This window comes from Nipponia nippon, unplaced genomic scaffold (assembly GCF_047370975.1).
Source record: "Nipponia nippon isolate SJK-2023a ecotype South Korea unplaced genomic scaffold, ASM4737097v1 scaffold_7, whole genome shotgun sequence".
Lineage (NCBI taxonomy): Eukaryota > Metazoa > Chordata > Aves > Pelecaniformes > Threskiornithidae > Nipponia > Nipponia nippon.
In genome coordinates, this window is record NW_028262391.1 from 34,391,095 (window position 1) to 34,416,027 (window position 24,933).

Below are 24,933 nucleotides of genomic sequence, written 5' to 3' on the forward strand. Positions count from 1 at the left end.
TGTCACATAAACATGCACTAGTATAAGGTCCTGTTCTATGAAAATGTCAGTATTATTGCTTGCAATTTACAATAACAATTGTTGCTTAGTAGAGCTGGCTTCTTATCTATCATGAAATTACTTCGGCATTATCTTCCTTTGTTGTTTCCAGGTATCTCTGACAGTAGAAGGATCGCATGTTTGATTGGAATAGAAGGTGGTCACTCCATTGACAGTAGTTTGGCAACACTGAGGATGTATTATGACCTGGGTGTTCGTTACATGACTTTAACGCATTCCTGCAATACACCTTGGTAACTAACGTGCATGTTTTTGTGTGACAGTCTAATGGAAAGTAGTGGCAGCTCCAAGATGGGGAAAATATGGATTCAGACACAGAGTTTACCTGTGAAACACTGTGAACCAAGTCAAGGACAATAGGTTTTTGGGGTTTGCCATGTGTCAAGTGGGAGACTGAGGGATGTGTTATGTATGTAGTGCTTGTTATGCTGACAGTTTGAGAGCTTTTAAACCTTGTTAACAACACAAAGATGGTAAAATTGCTATCCTCTTTGCTTTCTTAGGAAAGTTACATAGGGAAAAACAGGCAAAAAAAAAAAGTACTAAAAATGCATATGATGTAGATAAAAGAGGGTAAATGCTATGTAAGAACTCAGCAGTCAGCAGCCTTCAATGCTGTCCTCTCTGGCCAGCTCAAAAGTGCAGGCCCATATGCAGCTACAGAGATAGGTACTTAGTTCCTTTATCAGAATATTAGCACCTACTCTTTGCTGGATTGACAAAATTCTGTCTTGTACTGACTCGGGGAAAGGGAAATTGTATGCAGAGTGGGCTGAAAAGCAGGCTTTCTGGCTGACAGGTAACTGACATTTCAGTGTATCTTTGTTCTCTGATCAAAGTTTTTTTTAATCAGAAAATTTCTGACAAGCATCTCTTTGCTTGTCTTGCATTGCTTCACAAACATACAACAGTCCTGAACCTGAAGGCATAACGTCCAAAAAACAGCTATGAACATAATACGTATCTTGTTCACACAGTGCTTTTTATGTAGCTCATTATTCCTACATTTGGCTATGTGACATGGTAATGATTTTTGTTGTGTAGCATAAGAAATTTCAGTTGCTGATACTGTAGTCTCCAGAATAAGATGACGTTTCTCCTCCCTCACTCCCCCTTTTAAGGTCTGAATCATCGTCTAAAGGAATACACAACTTTTATCCTAGTGTTACTGGTCTGACTGCATTTGGCCAAGTAAGGCTCTCTTTTGAATGCTAATCTAAGCAATCTCTCATGCAACTAACAACTTCTGGCCTTATCTTCTCAAAAGCAACTTGTCATTAAAAATTAATTACTGGAAGTTCTTGATAGTTAGGAGTTGATTAGGGTTCAGTCAAACCAAATTCCCTGTAATGTTCCTTAGGGTAAAAGAAGTGCTAAATTTAATTACAACAATTGTTTTAATGCAGATCAGATGTATGAATTAATATGTGGAAGTAGTGGGATGTGAATAACAGTGCAAATGACTTATTTTAGATTAACTAAGTTTCCTAAATTTGGAGTATGTGGTGGTATGCTAGTTAATTGTGAGTGAATAAATTACTGTTAAATTAATAGGTAAATAGAAACCCATACAAGCACAGCATGTTTATGACTAGCTGACAGCTGCAGAATGAATGTATCTGTTTACATACATCAGCTAAATGATTTCCTTTAAGGAAACTTAATACTGACGCTGTTGTCTGTAAATCTGTTTTAGGAAGTGGTAAAGGAGATGAATCGCCTGGGTATGCTGATAGATTTATCTCATACTTCATATTCCACAGCAAAAGCTGCACTGAATATCTCAAAAGCACCAGTAATTTTCAGCCATTCCTCAGCATTTTCTATTTGTAATCACTCAAGAAATGTTCCTGATGATATCCTTCAGCAACTGGTGAGCGATACGGGTTTTGTTGTTTGTTTTTTTGGGGGGTGGGGGAGTGGGGGGGGCTTTTTGTTTTAATGGTAATGTTTGGCTAGTCTGAGGCAAACTTGTGCATTCAAGTCGTGGTGTTTACTTTTCACCTTCTCATCTGGATTTATAAGCAGATCCCTGAGCAGCATGTTACATGTTTGCTTCTGAGATATTTTATTTGGGTTGTGTTTTGTCTTTGGCTACAAAAATGAAGTGTTTGCAAATACCTTGAAATACTGGTTGAGTTTGTTTGACGTAGTCACTGGATTTCTGCTGATTCAGGCTACGTGAGAATATAATGAACCCAGGGTAAAGGACAGAGAGGCAAACCCTTGTGTTGCCATCTGAGCTTTGACTTAGTGTTGTTATGCTCACTGATGGATGGATATAGAAGGATCTATATGAGATGCCCGTGAGGTTTGCAGGACACATGAGTATCCACTCATCACCTGTCTCTCATATCTTTCAGAAAAAGAACAAAGGAATTATCATGGTGACTTTCAATGCAGATGTACTGGCCTGTGGCAGAAAAGTTGTTAATGTTTCTACCCTTGCAGGTTTGAAGTTAATATACTGTAGGTTTTCGTGGGTGGCTTCTATGAATTTCCTGGTATCTGCATCATTTTTTGAGATAGTATTAATTACACTGCTTGTTTATTGCCTTCCACAACTTACCACAGGTCTAGGTATTTTTGGAATTAATATTCATTAAACAAGAACAAGAGGTACAAGGTGTGTAGTTGGAGGACATGATGCTCCCAAATGGAGCCAAGAACCATTAATCCCAAAGTAGTTGCTACTTTCTGGAAAACATCTTAAACCTTTATAATTAAGAGTGGAAAACATACATATATAAATGGGTAACGAAAAATCTGTTGGTATGTGTGGCCTACTTGATGGGAATTAATGTGCTGTGATGATCATGTCTTTTCTCCTCATTTGCATCTCATCAGTGTAGCTGTTATTTTGAAGATTGCTGCCTGATGTGCTTAATAACAGATAACATCTATTTAAGCATCAGTAAATATCAAGAATATGTCAACTGCCTTATTAAATTTTAATCTGTATTATCAGGATGTCTTTTGACTTTTTTTAAAAGATTTGATTAAGAATCCATGATTAAGGAGAACAGTCGCCTAGTGCCAATATGTCTGAGCTGTATTATTTCTTCTTACTGGATGCTTAGATGTTGTTTTCTTTGATATTTTCTTTCAGACCATTTTGACCACATAAAAAAAATTGCAGGTTCAGAATCTATAGGAATTGGTGGTGACTACGATGGAGTGGAACGGTTAGTAAAATTGTACATACGTTGACATCTGCACCTTAAATTATGAAGGGTTTGATTCCTTTTGGGGAAGAAAGAAGGCAGACTAAGTTGTAGCAAGTTGTCTTGTGATGAGTACTAAAACAAGTTTTATGAAAGAGGAACACAATGAATTCCTTTTTAGAACTGTATGAAGCAGTGCCACAAATGTGGAAACAGATCCTAATGCCCTGTGAACTCTGCAGTTGCGTGTTCTAGGCAGTGGTTTGCACATAAAAAAAACAGTGATAGAGGGTGCTTTCCTCCAGAAGCCAAAGATGAATGACAGAAAAAATGGGTTAGCCCAGGGAGATGCTGCAAAACTCTTTCCTCTGCTGTTACTTTCTAGTGGTGAAAGCCCAAAGTGTTTTGGGGCTATGAAACCACTCCTGCTTTTGGGGCTTGGGAAGTGTTTGAGGAAAGCAGAGCATGGTGAACAGCCTATAACATAACCTCTCCTGCTTACTCCTGGGCTAGTGTTGTTACAGCACAGGAAATAAACGCAGATTGGGTGGCATTTGCTGGCATAACCGTAAATCTGTTTTTCCTCTTTATCTTTCTGTTGAATCTTCATTTCCTCCTTTTTTGGGGGGGGAGGGTCAGACACACTTGGGTAGGAAAGTCACACTCAGACTCACATCGGTAAAGTAGGACCACAAAAACAGTGTGTCAGCTTAGAATCATAGAATCGTCAAGGTTGGAAAAGACCCTTAAGATCGAGTCCAACCGTTAACCTAACACTGCCAAGTCCATCTATACCATGTCCTTGAGCACTGCATCTATCTGTTCTTTAAGTATCTCCAGGGATGGAGACTCAACCACTTCCCTGGGGAGCCTGTTCCAATGCTTGACCACCCTTTTGGTGAAGAAGTTTTTCCTAATATCTAACCTAAACTTCCCCTGGTGCAGCTTGAAGCCGTTTCCTCTTGTCCTATCGCTTGTTACTAGGGAGAAGAGGCCCACCCCCACCTCGCTACAACCTCCTTTCAGGTAGTTGTAGAGAGCAATAAGGTCTCCCCTCAGCCTCCTCTTCTCCAGACTAAACAACCCCAGCTCCCTCAGCCGCTCCTCATAAGACTTGTGCTCCAGACCCTTTGCCAGCTTCGCTGCCCTTCTCTGGACACGCTCCAGCACCTTAATGTCCTTCCTGTAGTGAGGGGCCCAAAACTGAACACAGTATTCGAGGTGCGGCCTCACCAATGCCGAGTAGAGGGGCACTATCAACTCTCTGGTCCTGCTGGCCACACTATTCCTGATACAAGCCAGGAGGCCATTGGCCCTCTTGGCCGCCTGAGCACACTGCTGGCTCATGTTCAGGCAGCTGTTGACCAACACCCCCAGGTCCTTTTCCGCCAGGCAGCTCTCCAGCCACTCCTCCCCCAGCCTGTAGCGTTGCATGGGGTTGTTGTGACCGAAGTGCAGGACTCGGCACTGAGCCTTGTTGAACCTCATACAGTTGGTCCCGGCCCAACGATCCAGCCTGTCCAGGTCCCTCTGCAGGGCCTTCCTACCCTCCAGCAGATCGACACTTCCACCCAACTCGGTGTCATCTGCAAACTTACTCAGGGTGCACTCGATCCCCTCGTCCAGATCATCAATGAAGATGCTGAACAGGACCAGCCCCAGTACTGAGCCCTGGGGAACATGACTCGTGACTGGCTGCCAACTGACTCCAGTGAGCTTCCATGAGAGTTTTTGCTTATTCAGTAGAGGGTTCTGAATAGCTCTTTTTTTCACTACCTAAACTGCTGGATTCAAAACAATATTATTATTCTGATTGTATTTTCTTTGGAAAAATGACTTGGTAAATAACCAAGTACACAAAATTGCCTTCAACTCCTTAGCTCATCAGGTTCTTGCAGGTTCCCTTTTGTTGAGAACACAACAAAAGTTACACAAGTGGATTGCACCAACTCTATCTGTGATGCAGCTGTTTCCTCTTTCTCTAAAAGCCGGATATAAAGAGTGGATTAATGCATACATGAGTTTGGAGGTTTTTTCTCTAGTTTTAATATTCTCCTTGCCGTTGTTCTGCCTCTACACAAGTGCATCTTCATTCCAGAATGCACAGTTTTGTTCTGCTAATAGGATCCTCTGTGTAGAAAAAGCCTTTCATTTTGTCCCAGTCCTGCTTTTGTTTGTCAGTTGAATTCTTAATTTATTTTTTTAACTTCTCCAAGGAAGAACTGGGTCCAAAGTGAGCTCATTCCAAAAGGGAATATGTGCAAAAGACTAATTAAAAATCTTTTTCTACATTTTTTCAGTGATGTGTGTTGAATGTTATTGTGTGACTCTCGCCAACAGTTTCCCTGAGGGACTGGAAGATGTTTCTAAATACCCTTCTTTGATTGAGGAACTTCTTAGAAGAGGGTGGAATGAAATGGAACTGAGAGGGGTCTTACGGGAGAACTTTCTCCGTGTCTTCAGGGAAGTGGAAAAGGTAAGATGAACAACTAAACTGAATCTTGATTCTTACTAAGAGGGAGGGAGGAACCATTGGTGCCTTGCTGGTTGGTGTTTGTTTTGGTTTTTTTTTTTTTTTTTCTCCTCTCAATGAGAGAGCTATGAGGGAATGTAAGCACTTAATGCAACAATTCCAAATGCTGGGCAAGAAACCAAGATGGCAAGAGAGTGTTAGCAGAATAAAGGAAAGCGAGAGAGAGAGTGGACAGAGCTCTTTGAAACTTTCTCTCTGTGGTGATCTGATAAGTGCACATCACTGACTTCCAAATGGAATCACTTCATGGTTTGGAGAAACTGTGGACGTACCAGCGTCACAGTCTGGCTGTGTTCACTGGTGCAGTAAGGAATGCTGACTTGCAAAGCAATTTAATTCTTGTCATGGGATTGGGCTGCTATCCAAAAGGCTCCTGCCATGACCAGATCACTAACAAGCCGTAAACATAACAACTAGATCACAATGAGCTTTAAGTGTAAATGGTAGAAGCTAATCCAGAAGGATGAGGGAAGAGAGACGGGAAGGCAGGAGACTGTATGAGAGTAAGGACCCCCTAAATGGTAATTTTCTCAAAAGCCTCTGTTGAAACTTGCGAGCTGCTTGCCTCCTACCATTTTTATTTACAGGGGTAAGTAAGTAGATATTATACACAAAGCCTTATAGACAACATATATTTCACAATGATGTTTTTTCCAGTTGCCATTTTGGGGTATGTTAGATGAACAGAAATCAGGGAATTTTGTACTGTTCCAGTTAATCTGCCAAAATATCTACCTAATGCTGAGTTTCACGTGTGGCAGACTGACATTATGAAGAGGCTGAAATTCATCACACCTAACTGATCTGTGAGATTTAGTAATTTTTTTTTCCTTCTAAATTAGAGATGTTTGAAGCTCTGTCCTGAGACTGTGAGCTGACTTCAGGGAAGAAAGCTCATGAGTTTGCTTAAGGGTTTCCAGCAAATGCATCCCCATATGTGGAGGGAGCTAAGACAAAGAACAGCCAGACCTGTGACTCTTGCCTGTAATGTATCTGTACTGAATTCTGGGAAGTGTTTCATAGGAATGCAAACATCAGGATAATGATGTTGATTTCCTCACACTCGGATGTTGTTTTGCAGTACAGTTTGAGTTGGTTCACTTGAAATAGCATTGAATTTGCTAGCTGCATAAAGCTTTTTGCTGTTGTGCCAGTCTGGCTTTCATAGGCAACCTTTTGACTTTTTCTAGGTGCGGACCATTAGTGGACTAATGGATGTAGGTGAAAGTGAAATTCCGCAAGAAGTGGTACAAAATTCCTGTCGCCTAGACCTACGTAATCCTCGGCTTCAGACAGCCAAGTCCTTTGGATTTCCTTCTGTGGCACAACCTTTTAGTCTGACACTTGTAATTGTATCATATTTAATACTATATTATGAATCCTAAGACCTATGGAGTCTAGAGAGAGAGATATGGAGTATTCTGCAATGCAACTAGTTATCTTTTTTGGGGTTTTGTTAATGTAAAGCTATGGCAAATTTTTGGATATAATTTCTATAAATTCACCTTCATACTTGAAAGTTACTGTAGATTTTAAATGGTGTAGCAAAAGCATTTAGAATTTGAAGTGATAAATTCTATGTCATCTTGGCTAAACCAGGAAAGTATTCACAGCTAATGAATAAATTCTCTAATACATGACACATGGTTTTGGTACCCGTATTGTGGCACTTGGTATAAATATTGGGAGTCCAGAATCAGCAGTTCCACACAGGAACTAGAGAATATGATTAAGACCGCTGTACTGAGATGTTTTCAGATATTACTTCTTGTTAAATCATGTGACTTCCATCATCAGTCGATGGCTTAGTCAGAGAAGACCACCCCCCTGGTATATGTAGAAGAGTGGTATTTTGTTTTGGTCTTTTTTTTTTTTTTTAAGATGACAAGATGGATGACGTGACTATTTCAATTCAGATTTCATGCCTGCCACTAGCTTTAGGGATCCATCCTGCAGTACTAAACTCTTATCTTTGGACCATGACCAGGACAGTAGGCAACTGGAGAGTTACTGAAGGGTGGAGGGTAGGTGTCTTCATTCAGGTAGAGTTGCCCTGGCAATACATATTGTAGATACTTTTCTGTTTGGGGACTGCTGTTTGCTGCATGTTCATGAAGCTGGGAGCAAGAATAAGCCAGGACAAAGCAGGAATTCTGGCTACTCGGAGGGTAGAGATCTTGTTCTGATATTTTTATTGCAGTCTGAACAGTATAAAGTGAATATTTAAATAAAAACTTTGTTAGAATGTGCCACAGCTTTGTGAAAATCTTTTTCACATTTAAACAGTGATCCTTATCAATAACAAATTCTATTATTCTATTTTTATTTTAGCTGGCTAAAATCGGACTATTGTCAAAGGATTCATAGGCATGAGATTAGAAAGAAATCTTTTTATTATAAATCTGCTCTTTCAGCTGTTGGAACACGTTTTCAAATACACAAGGTATGTGAGGTTAGAAGCTACTCTTATACAGAAGAGCATATATTGTGATAGGCCTATTCTTGGTAGGCTAATATGGCTCAAACATGGAATTTTAATCAAATATCCTGAGATTCATTATGAAGTTGTAAGATGGCAGCACTACATCTTTGTAGGGTCATTTCCCAGTGCTTGCTGGTAAATGCCACCTTATGATAATTGCTGTTAATTGTGATTTTTATCTCATGATATGTCCTTTTATTTACCGATGTGATATTTACAGAATTTAGCCCTAGTACAGAATATAAGTCCAGTAATTGATATAAGGACAGCGTTTCTAAACACACAAAGTATTTAACAATTGAAAGACAAGGCTAAGGATGAACAGAATGGAAACAGCAAGTCAGTTGTTTTCTAGAGTCACTTGAGATTGTTCCTGCCATCCATTTCTGCATTCCATGTACAAGTAGGGTTTCTGGAAGAAGACTATTCTTTTATTGCTTCAAAATGAAGCTTCATTACTTCTCCTGATAAGGTGGTCTCCTTGATAAGTATATTCTGAATATACTTATGCCACTTACTGAATTCTTTACAAATCATCTTGAATAACCTAGTTGCATACAAGCCAAGTTTTTAAGAACAATTTCTCAATAAATACTTATCCTGGTTATGCATCTACACTAGGGAATTACTGCACTGACTCAGAAGTCTTGCCTTCCTCATACTCCTTGACTGGCGTCGGAACTTGTTTTACTGGTAAAATGATTCAATAGGGCAAATATTTTACTTCCCATCAGTACTTCTGCTAATAGTTTCATAAGCCACTGGAAAACTGCCATCCACGGTCTCTTTTCACAGAATTAGTACTGTGATAAGTACCTTCATTACATATTTGAAATGTAAGATGCTTCCTTATTCCTTCCAGCCTTTTTCTTTCTACTGTGTTGTCCCTTTCCTGCCTGCTAATTTCTACCTTTTTTTCCATACTACGGCATGGATTAAAAAGATATTCCTTTTCTTAAAGATATGGATAATACTTCTATATGACTGATTCCACCACACTATAGATATTTGTAGTTTACTTCCTTGTTTTATCTATAGTGTATTGCACTTACTTGTTTGACTGCATTGTGCAATGAAAAATTTGTAACCTTGTGGTACAACATATACATGAAATTTAAATAAAATATTGTTTAAAATTGTGTATAGATACTGGTGTACTCTCACAAAACAATGTAAATGTTCAGAACTCCAGGAAGCCCTGAAAGAACCATGCACCTCTCTGCTGCAGAAGGAAGGCCAGGCTATCATGAGGGCTCTGGGTCTGCTCTTCCAGGGAAGGTAGCCTTGCCCACGGCAGGCAGGAGAAAGTCAGGCAGGTTTAACCCTAGAGCATCCTGGATGTAGGCAGTCAGCCACGTAGTCACTCAGACACTGCCTAATCTGTAGAGAAGTCAAAGCAAGTGCCTATGGAAAGGGAATATGGATGACCCAGTCATTGCAGCGAGTCTATGATGACAGTGTTACCTGCAGCAAATCACTTGGTCAAGCACATCAAGTCAGAGAGAACAAGGCTTACAGGCAACTAGACCGGTTGCCTGCACCAGGGTTAGGATAACCTCTGCTTCACAGCATTTATCACAGATGTGCGATGATCTAAAGTCCCCTTTTCCATTACTAGTTATAATGTTAATTCAGAATGCTTCAAATAAGCTGCTTGTGTGAAACCAACGTCAGAATGCAAAGTCATCAAGCAAGAAGTGGGATTTTGTGGATCGTGCAATGATTATGCACGTGATATCTAGCTTACCTAATAGATGCAGTGAGTTTATTTTTCTTAAATGATCACAGCTTGAAACATGGTAGAAAGCCATCTCATTAGAATTCCATTTCAAAAATAAAATCATGTAAGATATGGCTGTGACTGCTGTCAGAAAAATGAGAGTGACCCTTCAGTTTGAGTGATAGTGTCTCCAGTCCTACTGACAGCAGCTTGTAGTAATAGTCACAACACTGCCTTTCCAACAGCTCAGGCATAAAATGATTGCACTCTGATTTCTGCCTCCCAATGGAGAGGATTATTCATCCTGAAATTGAATGCCTTTGCCCTGCACCAATTAATAACAGCAATTTGCATTGGTAATTTGAAATGCATGCTAGCTCAACTGACAGATTCTATTATGGCTTGTGGTATCAGTAAAGTATCAGGTATAATTGAGATACCAACTTTGTAATAAGCTTTGTTGGCTGCCAGATGGAAGAATACAAGTCATTATTTACCTCTTCTAAATAACGAGTTGTGCTAACATGAATTCTGAAAATAGTTATTACTATTTCTGTATATCTCAAAATCAATGTACTTATAAAGTGCTTTAGGCTGATTTTCTAAATAAGACCCAAACTTCAAGGCATCTTTAACAATCCAAGGCTCATGCTTTCACATGTGTGAGATGAACAGCCAAAAACTACAGACATAATATTGATGCAGACTATTGATTTGATTCTAAAAGGCTGATGCCAGGGCCTTTCCCCCAGTACTATCCTTTTCCAGGCTAATGGGCTGTAGCATCCACAGAAATAAACAACTTCAATCCTCACTTGTCTCATCTGGGTAAGTGGTGATGCTAGAAACCAGGCCTAAAAAGTCTATTGCTGGTCTAACATATACAGCTGATATGTTATGTAAAATCTGAGTAGTTCAGTTCGTGTATCTAACTTCTACTCAGTAGGTGACTTGTTTGGGCCACGGAAGGACTTTTGCATGTTTTACATTGGATATGGGCTACTGAGCTGTGCTGCTGCTTAACATCTGCATTCATTCTTGCATATCATTGAGCTGCTCAAGCAATATGCCAGCAGATTTCTATGTTTCAAGGTCAGTAAACATCATGCATTAAGTCCAACCGCCTATATAAATACAAGTTTATTAACTTCTGTTTGATCTTAAACATAAGGTGTTCAGTGGGCATCTGCACCGGATATCATTGCATCTCCATCACCTTCTGGAGTAAGGTGCCGTGCCATAGCAGTTTATGCCAGTGTCAACTTTGGCTGCTGCAGTCTTACCCTGTTTCTTGGCTGCATGTTGTCTCCCCTGTCCCTTGTGACAGCACTGGTGTTTGTGTAACTATACGATAAGCTGTTTCAGGGAGCTGATCTAGCTGAAAACTGGTTTCCTGCCTCAAGTTATGGGTTTCCTGCTGATCATGTCAGTGATTGGGTTAATGATGTTCAGTGTTAGTGGAGGGGAGGAGCAGAAAAGCAGAATGAGAGTGCAGCAACTCGTCTTTCTTCCATTCGCTATTGAAAGCAGCAGCTCTTCTGTTCACTCTTTATACATACAGAAATGATCAAATTCCTTCAAATTCTGAAAATGTAACATGTCTAAACTACAAAAAATTAAGTAACTAGAAGATTCTTCCCAGTAACAGTGGCTTTCATTTGCTCTTAAGATTTGTCGGGTTTAACTCACAGACCCAGAGCGGTATGTTAGTGGATCTGTTGAACTGTCTTCAGGACAGACTGTGGTGCTGGATAACCCTTCTTGGAGTGTTTTGGAAGGCTTGAGTCAGTGTTTCAAGAACGATTTTTTTTTTTTTTTAATCTGGTCTTGATTTTTGTCTTGATATCTTACCTACAAACCCTACATAGAACAACTTGAGATGGTGGTGGGTGTTTGGTGCTCCTATAATTTTCCTTCTTTACCTTCTGAAACTAGAGAAATGGAAAAGCTTTTACTAACCTTCTCATTTATTTATAAGTTCATTATGTAATTTCTGTCAGAGGAAAAACAAAATTTGTGGAAACGGGAAGCATTTTTGTCCCATTTCTGTATTTCACAGATGTCCAGGATCTTTGGTGATTGAGCTAGACCCTCTCAGTCACTTGGTCCTGTATTGCCAGATGAGCCGTTCATAGCCTGTTTCACTTCCTGGCACTCAAATTGCAAAGGTGGCCATTCATTCCCCAGTGTCGATACTGTTTGAGAAATTATTACAACCTGTGAAGTTTTTTTTTTTTTCTTGCAAAGCAAAAGCAACAACCCACCCCTCTTTCCTAAAGCTGGGACCTCAGGGAGATATTAGACTTGATTCAGCTGCTTCTGTCAGGGGTCAACAAATTGTAAAGAAAAAAAAAAATATCAAGGCCCTAGCCTTAACGATCAGAACTGAAATGAAGGGCACTTAAATTTGCTCTGTTTCTGTTGCTTCTCCCCAAATTATTTTGTAAACTTCACTAGGATGATTCTTTCCCCTATATAATAGGTAAGTATTTTTCTCTGAAGCCGTTTCTCAGCACCTGGTCTCACTGTTTTCATAAAGCATTTCTTTTGCCAGTTCTGCAATGAAAGAAAAGCACACAGCCCAGGAAGCAAGAATTTGAGTTCCCCTGTGGGTTGTTGCTGAGAAACAAAATAAAGATTAAAATAGCTAAGGTTAAAACTGAAGCTAATACAGATTTTGTCAGACAAATCAAAAACAGGTCCCTTTAGTCTGGAATACAAACATTTTAAAAAAAGTTTAATACAGTTTTGAGAAGTCCATTTGGATTAACTTTCCTGAGTATCCTCCTGTAATTAAACTCAACATCTAAAGAATCTTGTCTAGGCCTGTGCTCAGTTTCTTCTCTGAGCCCTTTATTAAAAATTAAATAGACCACGACAAATCTATCCATGCTAAAAATGTAACTGAACTGAAAATTGATCTCTTAAAAAAAGGAAAAAAAAAAAACACAAAAAACCACTGAGTAGTATTTTTCCAGCATCTTAATCCTACCCTGAAAATTACTGCAATGTTTAACAAGTTTAGTGGAGAAAACTTTGATCTAGTTTGATCTTATTTGAATTTACAGCATCTGATTGAGGGGGGGAAAAAAAATCTCAAAGACTTAGTAACTTTTCAGTCTCTAAAGATGAGATTAAGGTATCTTTGTAGAAACGGCTATTCCACAGATCAAATACAGTTATGAGTAATTTTACAAGTGAGGCAGAAGTTCCTGAAGTAAATAAATTTTAAGATAAGTGGCGCCATAGTGTCCTCTTGTGGTCTTTTAATGTCTAAGCTGTGACATGTTTTCTAGGCGAGCAGCAGCAAAATTTTCAGTTGCAGGTAGCATACGAGCTCCTGTGTAAGTATAATGTGACCTTTCCTTGCCTTACTTTTCTCCTGGAAATGGCATATGGAAGATTGCACATTGCATCTCCCGTAAGCACTTACTACTCTGTCCCCAGTTCTTCCCATGTGGGTGTACGTATTGTGGTCCTCTCCGAAGGACCTCTTTCAGCAACTGTTTATCTTTGTCATGGATGAAATAGATCCTGATCTTTGTTAGTGAGAAACGTTTGCAGCCAGGTTGCCAAATTCCGGCCTGCTTTGTCCACAAGGCTGGTGTGATCCTCGGATGTGGAGAAGCAGGAATGTGCTGAAAACGGAAGTTCACTATGGTGAGATGCTGGCCATGAACTTGCAGTTCCACTCTAGTGGAACAAATCTTTCAAAACAATAAATAATAATAATAGTTATGGATCCGCTGCTATGCAGATCCCAGCCTTTCTCTTTACACAGTTTTAAATATCTGTATTTATGCTTTTTAAAAACATGTTGGCTTTTAAAATTGCAAGTATTTAATTCTTCTAGTTATCAGGGCTTTGTGCCTAACTGTACGGAAGGTAACTGAGCAGGATTTCAGTTTCCCAGAGATTTTTTACTATGTTGGATCTATGCTGTCCACAAACCTGCAAATCCTTCCTCTAACCAACAACCCTATTTCTGTTCTAACTGGAGTATATTTTTTTCTGGGCCACCACCCTGCTCCTAATTCGATGATCCAGGATATCTCAGGAATACTTTTCATGTCATATGGTTTAGAAATTTCCCATGGTTTCAAAGCAAAAGTTCATAGATTGTCCCATCAACAAAGAGGAGAGAAACATCATACTGGTCTGTATTAAGAGAGGTGCACTATGATTATTATCTAAAACATCAGAATGCAGGTATTCCACTCAAGAAGTTGTATGTATTTTGGATGAACACAGTTACGGATGTTATCTCTCAGGCTTCCAGGGCAGCGCATCGTGTGCGTGTACCTCTAAGCAGGCCACGTATTCTGCCTGCGGACATAAACATTACAGCCAGCAACAACAGCAATAACTGGGCAGGTTACTCTACCAATGAGGCGTTTCAAAGCTTCATTTACAGAAAGTTAATTTAAACTTTCTACAAAGCTTTTTGAGGTGTGTTATTATAAAGCACTCCAAACAGTGTTAGCGGCAACACAATTTTACAGATGAATTAAAAAAAAAAATCTGAATTGTAACTTTATGACATTTATTTCTAAGGATGATACTTTTTGCTTAGCCTTGATTTTCCTAGTTAGAAAAAATAAACTAGTTTATCTAAGATTAGGCATCTGCCCATGAAATTCAGGAAGAAGGGAAGATAAGAAAAGCTGTCCTCAAACAGAGATTCAGATGCTGGATCTTCCTATCCTTAAACAAATGGCAAATCACTTTCAGTGAGGAGGAGTTGAAATGATGTTACTTTTTGTTGTTTGAATGAGGTTAACATCATATATTGCACATCCATAAGCTAACAATACTCCAGAGCTCATTTACAAGGGCCTTCCAGTGTGTGTCTTTGTGAGGGCTGAGACAGGCTGTTCCCTCTACTATATCCTTAAAAGTGATCACTAATGCTGATACTAATTCTGTGTTCACTTTCTTCTAGGATGACTGTGTGAGCACTGTACGAGAACCTGTAAATTGCTGTCTTTCAGGGAAGGGACGAAACACCTTGCATGCGTAAGTCTGCTCCTGTCACGGCCGATGCGGTGTGCGCTCACTATCTCGTGCTGGGCTGTAAAAGCCGAGCTGCCTTTTTTAATGCTTGAGTGGTGTTACCTGTAATAAGGAGTGTTCACGGCAAACTTGACCTTGCTTGCCTGCCCTGAGGATTTATATCAGGCCCTTCAGCAGTTTACCAAATTACCCTTCCAGAAGACTCAGAGTTTCCCATACCACCTTTTTTTTTGAGTTGAATAGCACAGTTGTTTACTGTGGAAGAGTACTGACCTTTCAGCTGGAAGCTTATACCTACTTAAGGTAGTTCATAAATATCCAGTGGCTTACTAAATAAGAACTGAACTGTGTCTTTGCTTATATGATTTGTAGGTAATAAGGAAACAATTTAAAAGCAATTCCTGATGGTGTATCAGAGAGATCATGAATTTGCTGATCTTTAGGCTGCTGATTTGACTGATGTTAATGTACACTAGAGTACCCAAAATTCAGGCCTTTTCTCATCTAATAAGCCATGATTCTGCTAACCTGGTCTCAATGTTTTTTGGAGTGAAACCACTTCTCAGAAGTGCAGTTTTTCTCTGTCGAGGGTGGGGTGGTGGGTGGGGTGCGGGGGGGGGGGGGCGGAAATTAATATTATTCTCTCTGCTCTTTGTTTTGTTTTCACTGACCAGTCTGTACCCATGTGAAATCATAATCCCAAATTCCATTTAGCTTTGTAGAAAACAGGTAATTTTCATCCCCATTATTTAATGAGAGAGAGCAATGTTGTCTCAGAAAAATACTGTAGTATTGTAGATCATCTGGTTTCATTCCAGCCTCATATTCATATCAGACAACTTTTAAGCTTATGATGGCCACTCACACCATTCAGAAGTAACAACCAGTATTCATACTCGGGGCGGGGGGCGGGGGGGAAGTCAATCACCCCAGTTGACATTTCAGTTCTCTTAGAAACCAGATGCTAAATAACAAGGTTGATATGGGTAGATAACTTGTTATCTTTAAATATGGGCTTTCTACGAGTTAGTGAAGAACCATTGTCTTTAGACAAAAGAAATATTTTTGCTTCAATAAACTTGAATAGTTTCCTAGGGCTAAATTCTCTCCTAAGACATTTGTATATAGTTTCCATTTCAGAGAGGGGAGTTGCTGGTATATGTGCATGAGCTTGATTTATTTTTTCCCCTCATGGGGTACAATTTCAGTGCCATTGATTTCATGATACTAAAACATTTTGTGGCGGCATAGATGCATTTTTTGGTGCCTAAAGAAAGACAGCTCCTTGCCAGACCTGCTTTCAAAAGCAAGATGAGAAGGAAGTGCCCAGTTTAATTCTTCTTCCTGAATAAACATGACTCAAAAAACATTAAATCTTGAGACTTATTTCTTATAATCCCTGTCTCCTCTTTCTATGACAGCTTACATCAACCAGACACTTTCACTCAAAAGCTTTATAAGTGGAAAACAGGGAAGAAGATGACAGAAGACTAAGCGTGAACTAACTTGCTTAATGGTGAGTTATCATCTTGCCCTTTTTCTATATAACATTCTTTGCCCCCTATCAATTAATATTTAATTTTCCTGTTTTCTTGGTGGACTCTAGCTTATTAGGTCATACTTACTATGGACACTAATGAAACATAATTCAACCAAAGAGGGTTAAACAGAAAATGCTACTTTTTGGCCCATTGTTCCACTTTCCTCCGAGGGAAAAATATTGCCGGAGATAGGACAGCAGACTAAGTGGAGCACTAGGATGTTTCCAGTCTGTCAGAACTAATGCTTCTAAAATGAACAGAAAGGCTTTCTAGATCATCAAAATTGGCCTAACTTGCCCACAGAAATTGCTGGTAAAAGTTCACAGACCTCAGTGGGATCGTATTTACAAATGTGATCATTTTAGGGTTACTGGGGGGAAAAAAAAAATCTCACCCTAGGTCTTCAAGATACCATGAGTTTTGAACAGAGGAAAATCTGGGGATTTTCTCTCTCCTCCAAAACTGAAGAGGCTGTTATTGAGATACACATGGCCACATGAAGATCATTGTTGTTTTCCTTAACAGAGCAAACAGACAAAAGTAAAATGTAGGTTATATGAAAACACAGGAGTCTTAGAAGTCTTTCCACCTGTCTGATCAATACTAAGAGGTGTAATTGCTCTGGCGTTCCCCAGAGGTGGTCCACCAGCGAGTTTGTGTTAAGTGAACTGAGAGACCTGTACCCCCTTGGCAGCAGTCACTTCACAGCATGGATCCCTCTTGTTTATTTCAAAACCCAACTGATTAAAAGTAGACTTATTACTCAGGTCTCATGAACAAAGCATTCTCCCTCTTGTTTGTCTCCTCCTCATTACACTTTTTTTTTTCCTCCCAGTGACCTGGGGGTTGCTTTCTCAAAAAGGCTGGACAAATTCAGAAAGCCAGGCTAAGGTTCTTCGGAGCACAGGAAATGTCTGGTCTTGCCCTCTTCCTCTGCTCTAACCTTTATATTCTCCCACAGACTCCTATGCAATCCGAAGACAAAACTTACATCACTGCTGGATTGACTTGTCACTGCACACAGACTTCTTGCTTAAGGAGTATTTTAGTCAAAAATCTACAGAACTAGTTTGAGTTGATATTCCATAGTAAAATACACAAACTGTTCTCTAGAGCTTTTTTCTGACGACTGCATAATGCATTAAAAAGGCATCCTTTTACTTTCAAGGCCAGCTTTCAAACACAGACAATAAATAGCATTATCATCTATTAATTCATGTTTAAACTCCATGTGAAGGCTACCATATATGAAATGAAGGCCAAGATACCCATCACCAGGGCCAGCTTTTTCAAATGTGAAGGCAAAATTGAATTTTGCTCCCTCGGGGATAAGTGGTTGAGAGGCAGGCGTCCCCCTGGCTTTATGGACCTGCCGCCACCGAGGCGTCGCTCCGGGCTGCTGGGAGGGGGTGGCACACCCCACCGCCTCCATTAGTGGGACAAAACAATGGTGCAAGCCCGGCTCCCAGGCCCCTGCCTGAGCACCAGGGCCACAGTTCATCTGCCCTGGCAGCCTGCTGCCTTAGCAACTGTCTGCTTTGCATACAGCTAGAAATACCCTTGGCTCCAGCCAGCGTTCAAATTTCCCCAGCGTCGTATTTTACCCCGCGCTACCCCTGAGCCTTTTGTGCAGCCATGTTTCCCATCCCCTTGGGCTTGCTCCGTGTGCCACGTTACTTATGAGGGTTTCATGCAGCCAGAGAAGAGAGCGAGCACGAGAGAAACCACCCCGCTGCCACCGCAAACGCAGGAAGCGGGGGCAGCTGCCGCCTCTGAAGTTAACGATAACTTGCACAAAAATAAAGCCTGTCGTCAGCGTGTTGTCGGTTAGCCGAAGGCCGGGGTGTAACAGTCTGCTGAAGCCGTAAGGATTTTTAATTGGCGCGCTCTGCCCCTTCGCAGCCTAGCAGGGCTCCCGGTTTTTCTGCCAGTGCCTCACTTGCTGATGTCTTCCCGCACGACCGCTCCTGGGGCTTCGCGGCCACCTGGGCCCCGCAGCAAGCGCGCAGGAACCCCGCACCCCGGCAGCCGCCGGCGGAAGCGCCGCTTCCCGCGATGCGGCCTGTGGGGGCCGCCCGGCCCCCGGCCCGGGGATCGCCCCGCGCCCCAACGATCGCTCCCCGCCCCTGCGCGCCAGCGCCCTCTCCGCATCGCTCCTGCTCAGCAAATGGCGGCGGGGGGGGGGGGGGGGAGCTGTCGGAGGCGGCCCGGGGCACGGCGGAGGGCAATTTCCTCCCCGAGGCGGCCCGGCAAGGGAGGGCCTCGGGCGGGGGGCGCGGAGGGGGCCCGCCCCTCCCCGCCCCGCTCCGCTCCCAGCGCGCCGCGGCTCCCGCCGCCCCCGGGCCCGGCTCCTGTCACGATGACTGCGGGAGGAAGGCTCCCCCTTCCCCGCGCCGCCTCGCCGCCTCCGGCCCCTCCTCCGCGCCCCCGCTGCTGAGCGCGCCCGCCCGGCGGAGCGACCCCCTCCCCCGCGCCCGGCCCTCGCTGCGGGGCGGCCCCGGCCTGCCCGCCCGTTGGCCCCGGGGGCGGCGGCCGCCGCGCCGCCCCGGCGCTCCCGGCGCTCGGAGAGGAATGGGTGGAGTTGAGGAGCGCGGTTTCCTGAGAGGAAGTGACCGCACGGGGCAGGAATGCGCCGCCGGCTCCGCGCCGCGTCCCGCCTGCCTCGCTGCGGTGCCGCGGGGAGCCCTCGCCGCCCCGCCAGCCATGCCGCACTTCACCGTGGTGCCGGTGGAGGACAAGCACCGCGCCGAGTATGACAGCGTAGAAGGGCTCAGCTGGGTGGACTACCGGGAGCCGGCCGCGGCGCCCGCCGCTGGCGACTCCTACGACACCGTCAGCTCCGACGGTGAGCGGGCACGGCCGGGGCGGGGGGGCGGCGGTGCCGGCCGCTCCCGGGGGGGCCCGGGGCGAGCCTGGCTCCGCCGCTCCGCTCCGCTCCCGCCGGCCGCGGCAGACAAAGGCGGGGGGCGGCGGCAGCGGCTCTGGGGGGGCGCCGCGCCCGCGGGAGGAGCCCCCGCGGGGTCCGGCGGGGCGGGCGGCGGCTCCGCTGTTGCCAGGGCCGGGACGCGCCGCCGTGGCGAGGCCCGCGGGGAGCCCGGCCCGGCGGCTGAGCGCTGCCGCCGACCGTCAGCGCCGGGGGCCCGGGGCGGGCGGCGGCAGTGCGGCTGCGGTGGTGCCTGCTGGGTGCGGGGGCCGGGGCGCCCTCCCGCCGCGCAGCCCAGCCGAGCCGAGCCGAGCCGGGCGGGCGGGCACCCTCGGGGATCCGCCCCGGGGATTCCCTCCGCTCCGCAGCCACTTGTTGATAGCGGGGAGCGGGGCCGGCGCAGGGGGCCGGGTGTTATCGTTGCTGCCACAAATTGCAGCCTCCAGAGGTGATAGGAGTACGTGGAGATGCGCTCGGATACTTCCAGTGCTCCGCTCCCAAAATAAACGGGTGAGAGAAAATTCGGTTAAATTAGCCGAATCTCAGGTGGCTGCTTTTCTTGCTTATGTCATCTTAAAAAATGCGCCTGCCCAGCTAGGTCTGTCTCTCTCAAACTGGGCCCTTGAACACTACAGCTTGTGTATTGTGTCTGTGTGGCTTTCACAACTGCTCCTGCTAGGCAGAGCTGCTTTTTGTTAGTGGTTAATTTATTCCAATTACAGAAGAGGATCACGTAAGTAGGAGGGGATTTTGGGGGTTGAGAAGTACATTTGTTCATCAGGCAGCTAGTAACAGTGCTCAGCCTGTCTTGGTGTTTTGCTGTGACTTTTAGGTATAAATCAATTTAAACACAGTAAGCGTTTCTAGTGAGAAAATGAAGGACGCTTAGATTTGGAGAGTAGAGTAGTTCCAGTAAAATGTTGTTTTAGCTCTTTGTGGGATCTGTTTCTTTTTTCTTCCTCGGTTATGTTTAGTTCTGTAACCTTTAGGAAGAGGATCTTCCCATGGGCTCAGCTGGTGAATCTGACTTGCCCTCTGTGAATCATGCCTGCCTCTAGGCAACAAAAGAAAAATCAGTAAACACCTGACCTGTTCTTCCTTGCCCGTGCAGTCAAACTTTTTGAATGCAAATGCTATTGGATGTACAGTAATCCCTGAAGGGAGCCTGCACTGCTCAGGCCTGTGCTCAAGGAAGAGAAAAGGGTCATTTTGGTGAATGATACTCGGCTATCGTGAGATCAAGGTCCAGTTCCTGCCTTGTCACCTTGTTCAGTTCTCTGCGAATCTCTGCTTCAGTCTCCGATATGTAGCATTCTTTTCTTTTTTTTTTCTTTGCGTAGTTTTTAAAGGAATTTTAGATTTCATATGTCAAGTAGCTTATATAGGCCTGATGTCCATTATGTCAGCTGCTTCCCAGTTCTAGCGTGGGCATTTTGGAATGATGAGAGGTAGATGCTTTTCCCAACTTGCCTGTTATCACAGACAATTTGAGGCTCTAGCCCTAAAGGCTGTGCACGGCCTTGACTTCATTTCGTAAAAAAGGTCTGTTTTACTCCCGGGTTACTTAACATACAGTTCATGTGTATGAAAGTAACAGGTGTTTTTCACCCATCTCAGCAGGTTGAGGTGGAAACCTTGTGGAGTACTTTTTCCAGTAGCTAGCTTTGGCCATGGGTTGGTAAGTGTGACTTGTGGAAGCTACTGCCATGCTGGATAAAGGAAGGTCAACTCAAACTGCCTGTCGTTTGGCTATGAGGCTGCCTGTAGGATGTGTGCAAACAACACGCTTCAAGACACTCAGCTGCCCGTCACAGTCTATCTGTAGTTGGCAAGCTGTGATCTCTTAAGCGTTGCTATTCCGACTGCAGCACAGAACCACGCTGGTGGAAGTTAGCTAAGTCTCTTTATTTTGAAATCGATAAATATCTAGTACCATCTCTATTAATGTACGGTAGTTAGTTCTGTTTCTGTTTGAACTCTAACTGCCTTCTATTTTTTAATTTACTTTCACAGTAATTAAGTGTTGTTTCATATCCTCAGGGTGTATGTATAAAGATATGCTGTCTTGCCTACCTGTACTGACAAGCATGTTCTTCCCCACTACGCTTTTCTGTCTCTTCCTGGGATTTTTGGGTTTATGGCTCTATAGGGGGGAATCTGAACTCCCTTGTGTTACGCCTTTGGTTTTTGGTGCTTCTTTCTACATCCTACGCAGAGTACCGTAGCCTCTCATAACGTCGTTTCCCTCATAACGCTCTCTGTGTATAGCTGGTCTGTAACAGCGTGCAAAGTAGTGGTTCTGTTGTCCAGCGCTCCTTGCATAATCTCTTAGGCTGTTGCTTATGATTCTGACAGATACTTATTTCACTCTGACCTTTTCACTCCAACCTTTATTTGTCATAGCCTTGTTTTTGAATGTTTTTTCTGAGTTTTGCTTTATTTAGGGCATCAAGTGATACGGTGTCATCTAAACACTACAGATGTGAAGCCATTCTGCAGTAGAATTTCTTGTCAGCCATTTCTGTAAGAAGACATTAGTCAGTGTGCAATAATTTAGCCTTCTCGGAGAGCTCCAGTGCTTGCTTGTGAATAAAATCAGCCTTTTTGTTCTAAGCAGGTTCCACCAACTGCCACTGCTTGTAATAGATTTTGACATCTTCCATTTAGAAAAAGAAGTACAAAGAATTATCCTGTGATCCTATGACAAACATGTGAGCCCTGCTTTATGGATTGGCAGGGATGAGAAATGGGAATTTGGCATCTCTTCAGTCTTTGAAATGATGCCAGCATGTTAGGTTAGGTACACAGGGTAAGAAGAGGGGCAGTGGGGCCTGAATAGTGTTTAAAAAAAACAAATAAGCTTTGCTTTAATAGGAATCTCAGCTCCACAGTGATTGTGCACCCTGTTAACCGAAGTGCAGCAATGTCATGTGTCCTGTGGGAAGTTATTTATCTTCCTGTGACTTTTGTCTGTGGAAATGAGACGCTAATCAGCTTGGTGTCACTAACCAGCCTTGGTCAGCTGCCACCCTTGGGTTTTGCCAATGAATTGCTTTGCTTATGTTCTAGTTACCATGTGGCTTCTTTTCAGCCCAGAGTTTTCTAACTAGACTTGAGACCTTTTCCTCATGCTTACAGTATCGGTATGTACAGTGCCCTTGTGCAGCCACAGATCATGCTGGTCATTTGCAATAAGCTATTTTGGAGAAGACGGCTAAAGAAAGTTCTGGCATGATGGCAGTGCACTTCTACTTTAAGCCTCTTCCTGGTTCACTGCTTTTTAATATGTGGTAACTTACTAGTAAAGGTTTTAAGTCTTTTGTAAGACTTAAAATAAAGCTCATATAAAATATGTCTGAAGATACTTTCAATGAGGATACATAAATAATTCAAAAACTCCTTTTCAAAGCACTTAATTCTTATACGTAGGTGTTTTGGCAAAACCCAGAGATAACATTAGTCATATAATGGATTAGATACTACAGCTAAATAGGAGTGACAGAAACATGTGTCCAAGTATATTTTGGGTTATCTTAAATTCAAGAACTTCTGCTAGCAGCAGTGTGGGTAAATGGTGCTGTTACAGTAGTCGTAGCAGGATATTTTTGCGTGACCTCTGTAGCATGTGCATCTTCAGCATTTTTCATGTTGCCTCAAAACTGCAGAAAGAAGTCATGGAGGAGGGAGCCTGGGGAGGAGTTGAGGCAGCAGCTCTGAATTGTTTGCGAGGAAAGAAAGTAAGCTGAGAATAGAAATACACTGATGTCAGTGAACTGTCTCTTCTGGTGATCTGTTTACTGTTGTCATGCTGAAAATGGCATGGAGGCTGCACCTTCTTCAATTTAGTTGCAGTTTGATGAGGAAGGGGTTTTTTCTGTTCTGCTAAGCTTGGCATCTGTAAAGTTTAACATGCAAATTTGGAGATATGAAAGGTGTCTTGTCAGTGCTAAGTATGTCAATATTTGTTCCTGATTCATAAAGGATACTTGTAAGATACTTGTAGGACACACAACAATGGTTATAATTTGAAATGCAGGTCCTGAAAGGGGTCTGAGCAGCAGGGTCATCCTTGTGAAGTCTTTTTTTTTTTTTTTTTTTCTTTCTTCCCTTCTGTTTGTGCAGTCGGCAATTAGCACCATACTGATAGCAGTGCCAAACTCCAGAATACTTTTTTCAACAGTACAGGTGCATAGATAAGTGGACTCTTGCTTCAGATAAGGAAAGATAAGAGTGTGGTATGTGAAAAATGAGAGTGGAGAAGTGCTTTGTGACATGATTACTTGGGTGGGTGAAGGAGATGGTATATACTTTCTTCGTAGCCTGTAAGCAAAGGAATTTCTCCGAGAAGCTCATTTTAGTAGAGTCCATGGTGGATACCTTAAGTTTCTTTTAGAATGTTGTAAGGTTTAATTCATATATAAAAATGCTTGTCTAGAAAGAGAAACAAGTTCATGCTACTGCACAAACTGTTACTTTTGCTCAGCATGTCTCTCATACCTCTTCTAATTTGTGCGGTGATTAAGACAGAGCTGGAGAGGCTGCAGCTGTCCGGTACCAAAGGGATCTTGGTGCCAACTGCTGGTGGCCAGCAGGCTTAGCTAAAGATAGAAAAACATGGGCCTTTTTGTGGGTTCTCTGGTATTCCGGTTATTTGGAAAAGCTCTGGGAAGGATCTTTGTGATATGTCTAAGTGATTTGAAAGCAACTCCTGTAACTGTGTATGTCTGGGTCTGTATGTTGCAAAAAACTAAGGGAAGATTAAAAAAAAAAAAAAACAAAACCAAAAAAAACCCCCACCAAAACCAAACAACCCTCTGCTGGTCTCTTGTAGCTGAAGATTTTTTGTATTTTGGAGAACACCTGTTTTAGAAGGCTAAGCAACTGCACATGAAAAGACATGATTTTCCATCTAATTCTACCTGCAAATGCTTATTCCTTTGACTTGCTAAGCACCCATTTCAACTTGAGTTGAGACTAAGTTTGGGGATTTTTTTACATGCTGAGGCTATATCTTTTATTCAATCTCTTCACTTTTCTAAAGAAATTAAAATAAATTTTTGGGTTTCTTGTATTGTGTTTGTAGTACATATCTCTCTCATGTATAAAATTGAACAGTGTGTGTGTTATTCAATTTCCCCTTGCAAATTTCTTCAGTCTTTCACTTCTTTAAAGAAAATAGCGATATTTCCTTTCTCTTCCCCACTGCAGCAAAAGTAAAGAATATGTTTTTGCATCGTCTTCGATGTAAAGTTTTTTGGTTTTTTTTTTCTTGCCTTTTGCTCTAAAGTTCTGTGTAGAATGGAGATTAAGGTACTCTGCAGCCTCGTTGACTAGGAAGCATAGCCAAACATAATAAATGCCATTCACTGAAGTTAAAGAACAGCAACATCCTTGAGGAAGATCAAACTTAGTGATCACTGCTTTCTTTTTAAGTGCATGTAATAGAATGGGGGACACCCAGTGCTACAGGGAGAGAAAAGCTGCATTTGGCGAGTTT

General features: G+C 42.6%; 2 protein-coding genes across 15 annotated transcripts in view; both read left to right on the top strand.

Annotated features, from left to right (window-relative positions):
* The window catches only part of LOC104016460 (dipeptidase 2), a 23,331-nt gene extending 10,130 nt beyond the window's left edge, over window positions 1-13,201 (top strand). For 3 of the 5 annotated variants that reach the window (XM_087738646.1, XM_087738647.1, XM_087738649.1), the window contains 7 exons: window positions 152-293; window positions 1,182-1,251; window positions 1,757-1,933; window positions 2,424-2,511; window positions 3,170-3,245; window positions 5,565-5,700; window positions 6,948-7,397. In XM_087738646.1, the coding sequence (XP_087594772.1) occupies window positions 152-293; window positions 1,182-1,251; window positions 1,757-1,933; window positions 2,424-2,511; window positions 3,170-3,245; window positions 5,565-5,700; window positions 6,948-7,142 (884 nt within the window). In that variant the 3' untranslated portion in view covers window positions 7,143-7,397. The other 2 variants (XR_015700309.1, XM_087738650.1) reach the window with 2 other exon arrangements.
* The window catches only part of SLC12A4 (solute carrier family 12 member 4), a 64,262-nt gene continuing 47,469 nt past the window's right edge, over window positions 8,141-24,933 (top strand). For 6 of the 10 annotated variants that reach the window (XR_015700308.1, XR_015700307.1, XR_015700306.1 and 3 more), the window contains exon 1: window positions 19,070-19,358. Coding sequence is in view for 1 of the 10 variants with exons in the window: in XM_087738632.1 (XP_087594758.1) it covers window positions 19,085-19,358 (274 nt within the window). In the remaining 9 variants the exon portion in view is untranslated. Of the gene's footprint in view, window positions 8,201-13,344; window positions 13,620-14,901; window positions 14,976-16,393; window positions 16,489-19,069; window positions 19,359-19,832; window positions 19,947-24,933 lie in introns of those variants that run through there. The other 4 variants (XM_087738634.1, XM_087738633.1, XM_087738635.1 and 1 more) reach the window with 4 other exon arrangements.